This window comes from Arachis ipaensis, chromosome B9 (genome assembly GCF_059453495.1).
Source record: "Arachis ipaensis isolate K30076 ecotype BB chromosome B9, ASM5945349v1, whole genome shotgun sequence".
NCBI lineage: Eukaryota > Viridiplantae > Streptophyta > Magnoliopsida > Fabales > Fabaceae > Arachis > Arachis ipaensis.
In genome coordinates, this window is record NC_142444.1 from 103,752,884 (window position 1) to 103,762,217 (window position 9,334).

Below are 9,334 nucleotides of genomic sequence, written 5' to 3' on the forward strand. Positions count from 1 at the left end.
TTTGCTTCCAAATCCAATTTGAACCACCCAATTACATCCTTTGTTTACTAGACCTGCCAAGAGGGGTGTTTATCCTTACAAGTGATAAAGCTGACACAAAACGTTCTCATAATTAACACAAACATAAAAGGAATGGTCATTCAATTGTTCGAATTAACTATTTCTACAATCTGCTTGATAGTTGTTGAAGTTAGATCGGGTTGGCTAATTAACAAAGAACTCATCAATAGAAGTTCAAGAATATAAAATGCTATAACTGAACTATTCCTCAAATTTGAGGATATGAATGCAAAACTCAGCAACTAGACAAGTTCTCAATGTGTTGTTTACCTGTGGCTGTGACAAATTTACAAGAGACAATGTATCTTTGACCTCCTCATGAACTGACAATATTTTCTTAGCTAGGATCATTAACATACCTATAAGCCCCATTTTGATCTTCTAAGCAACTTAAAATGTACAACTAAAAAATGAAACAATATCTGATACCTCCAGTTTGTTCTGCCGTATAGAAGGTCCTTGTCTATCACATTCATAATCAACAACTGATCATGAATGAACAACATATCTGCATTTCCCATTTACGCTTTGGTTCTCATGGTCCTCGCATCTTCTCAACAATGTGCCTGCTTTTCTCTTCAAGATGACGCCTTTTCTCTTCGAACTTCTCACCCATCTTCTTCCGCAAATCAAACATCCTTTCCCTTCTCCCCATTTTCCTTGGCGTTCCCTCATCTTGCTCAATAGAATGATTGCGTTTCTCAGCTACCAAACTTCTATCCACTGATATGATCTGAGAGTTATCCTCCATCCTATGTTCACTAGTTTGGTCTTCGTCCTTTTGTGAAGGTGTCCCAAATGGCTCCAAGTCTCTAGTTTCTTGTGCTTTATCATTCTCTAACAAAGGCGTTGTCAATTCTTCCAACTTTCTGCTGCTTTCCAGGGATGGTTGGCTAGATGAACTTTGTGGAAGAGCAGAGTATGATGATTTGCTGGTTGGCTCTTTACTAGGTTTAGGAATTTTAGGCCTTTGTTGTTTGAGGTCCGAACCAGTACTCGAAGTACATGCATTAGCTTTCACTCCACCAGAAGGTTGATTATTGCTATCATTTGAACTGTCAACCGCAAATTCTTGGTTAATCCATATGAATGGAGCAACAGTGCGAGGAACCCAATCATTCTTTTCTGCTAACATCCATGGGATACAAATGGATTCACAATTGGGGAGTACTAAAGTTTCCCAAATTCCTGCCTGCAGGAGGAAAACAAATAGTGAAATTTTATAGATTCCCTTTCGGCAGGGAAAAGAAAAATACCAGCTCAAATCTCTTGTTCCGAAAATCCAAATTCCAATTTGTGTATAACTGACCATATTTGAGACAAGCTCAACCAGAAAGTAATAAAATCAGAGAAACTTAGGCACTTAAACGGGGGTCCATATAAACAGATAGACGGAGAGAAAAAAAAATTGCTTATAGAAGATTTATCCTCATTTAATACAATTACTGACACCTGCGATATATATAAACTCAGTCTAAGTTTAAATAGCCTATGGTCGAGTTAGGCTTATGACAACCAACATAAAATTTGTCTATGCATGGCCATGACGCAATGACGTCTTTGGATCCATGTAGGGTTGTTGTTAGGTCTGCAACAACCAACGTAAAACTGTCGCATCCCAATGAATGGACACAACGCAATGACGTCTTAGATCCATGTAACCGACTCCTCCTAGTAGGAAAAGGCTTTCTTAAGAGTTAAGAGTACACACTGAATAAAAACTGTAGGAAAAGAATGATCATTGGCTTGAATTCTTTAATGAAATTACATACCTTTATTCTATTGATGAGGTACGAAGCAATGTGCCCACTAGCTATCTTACGTTCTCCAACAGATGACTCCAAGCTAAAATCAATATCTGGCATTGATGTGAAACCATACCAGAGTTGATCAGAGGGAGGTGGCTTTACATGCAAACGCAATGTCCCTCTGAGGGATTCTACCTTTATTGCCAAAGAGAGCGGAACCTTTTGATAAGAAATAATCAGTTACTCTGAGAATAAAACACCTTTGGCTGTTTCAATAATAATAATAATAATAAACACACATATCATCAAATATAAGTGTCTCTAGGTGCATGCATCAAAATGGTCTAGAATTGCAATATTAAGCACCTTGTCAATGATGTTGTATATTATCAAAAACCTGCAAAGTGGATATGTGTGTAGTGACAAGAAAAATGAAGATAATATTAAGAATCGTAACAAAAAAGGATTCAATTCACGCACTTCAGTTAATTTAGTTATTAAAAAATTCAGATAAATATATGAACCAACACTTATTGAAAGCAGAAGTCAGTGTTACTCGAACCAATATATTTGTATATGGGAGAAGATGCCAGCTTGTTGCTGAATCTTACTAAGTAAGAACAGTTTGAGGATTTTCAAATTCAATGTTCTGGTACAAAGAAAAGAGAAGTTTAGCACAAATATGCAATTTTAACAAAAGCCTGTGACTCTCAAGAACCTTCTTGAGATAATCTTGAATTGCATGCTACTTCTGTATAGATTATTCATTAAAATTAACTCATTGTCTTCCAATTGGGAACACTCATGCCCATGGTCATAAACTTGCTGGAAAACAAATGACAATCAGCCACCAGAAAATTACATGATATGATAAACTTTCTATGCATGTGAAACAGAGATTAAAAAAAAAAAAATCTTTATGATGTAATGAGAACCTATTTGGTTAGAATTCATTTAATGTAACTTTCAAGTAGTATGTTGTAGTAGATACACCATTTCAAAATACCGGTCATATATATTGAAATCAAAAGAAAACTAAATAATAATAGTCTCATTGGAGGCTTCCTGTTTGGCATGTTTGATATGGATTTGTGCAAGTTTGCTAGTCAGTGTCTACACATTCAGTTTCAAGGATTCAGAAGAAGAAAGAAAGCAATTTTGTGACATTGCAGTTTATGGGTAATGTGAGTAGTATGGCAATGGTTGGAAAGAAACACCCGTATACTCAATGATATTTCATTACCTCTTAAATTTGTTATGCATCACATAATTTTCAAGCACCTATCTTTTCAGACATGCAAAGGGATTGACACTTATACGGTTACTAATTTTGTATGAGTTCTTTCATTACGGTTTCTTTTACTGATTTTATTTGTTGGGGATTTCTTATCCTACAATCTTGATTGTTTCTTTATCCAGTTTTACCTTATAAAGTTCTTTTATCAATACACACACAAAGACCTCCCTTGTGGTTAATTTTCATTGGTCTTTGTGTACGAGACTACAGCAGCAAAGTCTCTATATTTTCCAACAAATGGACAGCCTCTTCACTGGTTTGGTAAATCTTACGGAGAAGTTAATTCAAGTTACTCAAAAAGAAGTTTTTTTTCAAAAAATTTAGGGTGAAATAACAAGCTTGTGTGCCAAAATATAGGAGGATCTGTGCAATACACAGACTATTTAACTGAGAAAAAAGGAATAAAGGAGAGAAGATGCCAATTTATTATGACCACACCACATTAGTGAAATAGCAGAAATCCAATAACAGTGAAAGGGACTGGTAAAGTGTAAATGAAAGAAGCAATCATGGAATAAAGGAGGAAAATATAAGAAAATGGTACCTGTGAGACCTGTTTGGCAAGAGACTTTAATATAGATTTCCATCTTGATCCAGTTGAGGAAGACAAAATCTTCTTAAAGCTCTTAGACACATCTGCTAAGAGAAAGCAAGAAATGATATTGGAAGTAAATTGAAGATTGAAAAATAACAAAAAGTATTAGATGTTCCAACAATAATGAAAGTGGAGACCTCATGTCCTGTTTTTATTTCCATTTTTCATTTACTTTTTTGTTTTTGTTTTAAAAATGGTGTGAGGGAGATAGTTAAAATAGGAAATATAAATTGTTTTAACTATTGTCACCTTGACAGAATCCTTAAAATGGGATACACAAAAAATAGGGAAAAAAAAAAAAAGAAGCCAAACAGGCCCATAATTGTGAAACAGATTGAACAACCTCCGAGACAACCAAGTTCAAGTAGATTTCCCGGAAGAAAGACAAACAACATAAATAATTGTGTTTGACACAACTCAAAAGGAAAGTTCAGTATAGGATGCACGTAGAAAATGCATAAATAACTGGACTTGATAGGATCTCATCACTAACCAGTGTTCCAATCATCATCATCTTCTTTTTCCTCTTGTAAATCATTCTTTCTTTCCTCGAGATTCAATTGTTTTCCTAAATCTTCAAAACCTTCAAGAAGATCTGATGGGACAGCTCCTCCATCACTTACCTCTGGATTTGAGTCCTCTGTTTCAAGTTCACCAACTTCAAGCCTTGTTTCAATCTCTACCACCACACCTCCAGAATATTCAATGTCAACTTCAAAGGCCCATACCTCACTCAGTTCCATAGGAAGAACCCTCATTCTAGCTATACAAGGTGGAACATTCCCAGTATTGATGTCAGTACAGATGACTTCACCAATATAGCTGGGAGTCCTCATATTGGACAATGATCTCTGTTAGATTTTAATAAAGAAATAATAAGAATAAGAAATTAAAGGAAACTTAACAAACAACAACCACCACTCTAGCAGCAACCATAATGAAATTAACAAGTAGTGCATTATGACCACAAGTCCATGACGGAATTGCTGCATAAACATGGGTGGGAAAAACAAAATGCATGATTACATTCTCTACAATTCTATTCGAAAAAAAAAATTTAAATCAATTAATTACATTTTCCATTCACCAGATTGAAAAACTCTGAAACGGAAGAGATGCCTTTTGATTAGTTAAACTAACAAATTTTCTCTACAAAAAGAACACATTTGGAAAGAACAGTGGCTGTCTTCTTAATGTTTTATATTTAGCACAATTTAAATTCTATGAGTATAACCTTGAGCTTTATCGAAGAACTAAGAATGAAAAGGTTACTCAATACTCAAAAAGATAGAATATCTGTTATCATGTTTCCAGCAACAATAAGCAAATATTCTCAATTTGAATAACAAGTACAGATAAATGCAAGAAATTCATAATTAAGCACAATGATCTCCACTTATACATTGATGCAAAACAAAGATAACTAAACAAACTCACACGAATCCAATGGGACAAGTACAAACCTGAATCCGTGATTGAATCGATTTCTTCAACTCTGTGTTTCCTTTGACATCAAAAAATAGTCGAGAAATCAACAGATTCCAACATAATGTTCCCTCATCAATGCCAAACTTCTCCTCAGCATCAGCATCATCTACTACCAAGGAACTCTTATGCTTTCCTGTTGGAGCATTTTTCATCAATCCAGTGGCCAAAACTGCATCTTGACCAGCACGAAGCTTCTCACTATACTTTTTTTCGTCATGGCCTAACAATAAAGCTGAACTTGATTTATGTTCCAAACCAACCCGGGAAGTTCTTTTCGAAAACTTCTTCAAAAGTTGACGAACCTTTGAGGAAGCACTATCAGGCTTACTAGATCTTTCTACCATATCAACACTTATTCCTGCTGATGGTTTCATAAAAGAATGAAACACAGAATTTAAGGATATTAAATAATTATGAAACTCTTCATGCAACTGGGAGAACCATTTGATTTTATCCTTTTGATCACATGAAACCAGATGGAGAGCTTTACACCAGGCTTCTTTCTCCCATGAAGTTTCGAGATATATGTAGAGGGTTTTGCTTCCATCATATATTGCAGAGCCCTTACTTTCCAATTTGATGGGGAACCTTTTTGCCCTATTAAGTAAACCATTAATCAAATAAGAACTTGAAACATTTAATTTCTTGAATGAATGATCAATAAATAAAATAAAATTCATCTCTCCAATATTATGAAACGTATACCCCCAAAATCCATGCTATCACATGACACCCATTTTTAAGAAGCAGAAAAAGACAAAGAAATGACATTTTCTGTATTAATACACATATGAGGAGAATTCAGAAAAAGAAGTCCATTTTTACAGCTTTTAAGTTTTGAATCAAATGTTGAAATAAAAAATCATGCACAATGCACTTGAAAATGTTTGCCTTTGAAAGGAATAAAATAAGTTACAGAAGACGACTGCAACTCTAGCATAACCAATTTAGTCAAGAATATAATACTTACTATGGTAATTCATTATAACCTATTCATTTCTTTTCTTTACACTGATACTAAATAGTTAAACCCATGTATGCGTGTGCAGTTAAGAGAAAACCAGCAATGATAGGAATCACAAACAAAAGAGAGGCAGCATGAGATAAAATTGGAAAAAAGGATATGCATGAATATCACCAAATAAACATCGACACTCTTCCTATTTACTGTGAGAAATTAGATACCACCAAATGAAAGTGACTACAAAATCACATTACCATTTTCTTGAAGAAAAGCTTGAAGCTGACACAGCCTGAACTGTGCAGCCCTTGAGTTCAATTGTTCTCTGCAAACCATCAGGCTCTCTTAGAAGAAGTGATTGACCCTTGATCTGCCCATACATTTTGATAGGGGAAACCTCTAAGAGCTCCCTTTTTCTTTTTTGTTCTTTTGATGGTCTATCCAGCCATGATCTCGAAACTTCTTCTGATTCTAGAACCCATAGAACACCCTGCAAGAAGCTGCTGATTAGATGAGGAGTAATAAGATGAATTAAAAATTGTGAAAATTAATGATTCCCAAATGAAGGTTTCAAATCTGTAATTGAGTATTGCATAATCAAAACCTAAAACCTAACAGAGTACCGTTCGGAGTTCCTTCCTGGATTTTTCCAAATTCTTTAAACATCAATATTTTCTTTGAAATCATTGTGATTAGTGGCACAAGGCTTGGTTAACATTAAAATAACTATTTTCCATAAATCAGAAGCTCTACTTTCCTTCTTTCTTTCTATTTCCATTTCCCAATTCCAACCACTAAGAGCCAAAAATGCGAAGGACTAACTAAAAAAATGAAGCTCACGTCAACAGAAAAAAAAAAGGCAAAAGAAACTGAAGAACATGCAATGAATTTTACTCGAAAGCATAAAAAATCAGCTCAAATTATTATTATTGTACCAGCATTATTATTAACGAATTAATTTAATTAATTAATTAATATCATTCAGTTTGCTAAAGCGCGTAACGTAGTTATATAATTAAAAATACGATTAATTTAAATTTAAATTTTGAAAAAAAAAAAAAAAAGAGGGAGAAAAAGAAAGATTTGAGTTGAGTTGAGTTGAAGAATCGAAGAACCTGCTTCTTGGAGACGAAATCGAGAGACTGGAGAGGATCGAGCTCAGCGGGTGGTGGTTGGGAAGCAGCGATTCGGGATTGGTCTCTGTCGGCCTTAAAACGCAGTCGTTTGAGGATGAAGAAGAGTGCGAGAGCTTGGGCCGCAAGAACCGCCGCAACCCCGAGAATGAAGCCAACAAGAATCAGAGCAGATACCCACACCATTCTCGATTCTGACTGACGCTGACACCAGAGCTTGGGTTGAATAAGAGACTCTGAGAAGTTGAATTCAAGTGAGATGGAAAATGGAATGAAGAAGAAGAAGAGTTGCTTTGTTTCGTTGTTGTGGGAAACACAAAGGAAGGAAGGAACGAAGCGCGTTGTGGGAAGAAAGAAACACGTAACAGTAACAATAACAGTAACAGTAACAGTAACAGTAACGGCAAGAGACACAGTCGCACCGAGTCATTTCCAATAATCTATTTTTAAATAACTAGTAAATTGTCTATTTGACCCCTAAATATCAAAACACTTATCAAATTTATTTATTAATAAATAATATTAATTTTATATTTACGAAAATTAATTTTTATGAGACAAAATATTTAAATATTAATTTTGTTTACGAAAAAAGTTTTTATTACTATTCTAGATAAAAATAATAATTTATCTTCTATATAAAACTATTTTTTTTGTTCACAAATAAATTTGTTTATAACTTTAAATTTCAAATATAAAAATTATAATTTTTTATAAAATATATTTGTAAAAAAATTATAAATAAAAATACTTCCAACACGATAAATTTTTTCTCAAAAAAAATAGATGTTTTTGAATTGGTTTAGTTCTTGTTTGATTAATGTTTATTTTTTTCTAAAAAAAGATCATATTCCAGTGCTATTTATTTATTTTTTTTTTTACCAAAGATAGGAGACTCGAATCCACAACCTCTTAATTGAATATGGGGAGACTATGCTATTTGAGCTATTACTCATTGGCATGCTATTTATTTACCCAAACAGAAAAAATTAATTTGACTGCAATTTCAAAAAAAATAGAGACGAATGTTATTATTTTGTACAGGCAAATAATTGAACTTCTTTGCTTTTTTTTTTTAAATACTATTTGTACATTAAAATTAACAACTAAAATTAATTATCAATATATTTATATATAAATATATGTATGATTTAATTTATTTTTAATATATATTTATGTTTTAGTATATATTTTATACTAATAACTAATTTTAGTGACTAATTTTAATATACATGTAACATAACTTTTTTTTGTTAGTATAATAGCCCTCCACATTGAATTCGGGTAAAGTACTGATGAGGTTAACTCACAGGTCACGCCTAAATGCTTAAATACTCAAATAACACCAACGTATCAACGAAGATACCTCTTCAAAAATCACAAGCATCAAATTCTATCAAAAAGGTTGTACAAAAGAATAATATAATATTTGGTGTAATTCAGAAAATAAAGCTTTGAAATAATAAAATAAGTGGCCTGGAGTCATAAGAATTCAGAATCACAAGAAAAGAAGGGTATACCTTCAAAAATATCTGTAAGAGAAACTTGAACCATGCACCGGGCCACCGACCCTTCAAGTTCATGATCACTCACTGAGAGCCAATGGGCTATCTTATAACTTATATCCAGTAATTGATTGACTTGTCTTGCTATACATCAGTAGCCAAAATTCCTAAGCTCAACTATTATTATTATTATTATTATTACTACATAGAATTTTAATTCCTCATAAATTAATATTGACTTAAAATTTTAACATCTGTGTTTCAACTTTGAATTTATCACAAAAAGTCAAAAACAGATAATATAATACATTTAGGTTTATTTTTAACTATTTGTAAGTTCATTTTTAGTTGTTATGTGAAAGTCATATGTACAAAGTCTTAATAAAAAAAATAAAATATCTTAAAATTTGATAAAAATTTTAAAAATATTTTTAAATTTTATTTTATTTCAATTTTATTACATAAATTTTTTATTTGCATCAAATATATTTTTTATGACTAATTTTTAAAAAAATTTAAAACCAATTCAACAACAATTTTATAAGAA

The 9,334-nt window shown here is 32.8% G+C and overlaps 1 protein-coding gene across 2 annotated transcripts; it reads right to left on the minus strand.

Moving 5' to 3' along the window:
* Positions 1-229: 229 nt before the first annotated feature.
* On the minus strand, positions 230-7,634 carry LOC107618123 (uncharacterized). 2 transcript variants are annotated; one of them, XM_016320072.3, is made up of 7 exons: positions 7,265-7,634; positions 6,407-6,639; positions 5,164-5,785; positions 4,194-4,551; positions 3,650-3,744; positions 1,833-2,027; positions 230-1,252 (listed from the first exon to the last, which is right to left on the minus strand). In XM_016320072.3, the coding sequence occupies exons 1-7, from the start codon at positions 7,466-7,468 to the stop codon at positions 596-598; spliced, it is 2,364 nt and encodes a 787-aa protein (XP_016175558.2). In that variant the 5' UTR covers positions 7,469-7,634; the 3' UTR covers positions 230-595. The 2 variants fall into 2 exon arrangements, with proteins under 2 accessions (XP_016175558.2, XP_016175559.2); XM_016320073.3 differs by having other exon boundaries at positions 3,650-3,741; positions 7,265-7,621.
* Between the last annotated feature and the right edge of the window lie 1,700 nt (positions 7,635-9,334).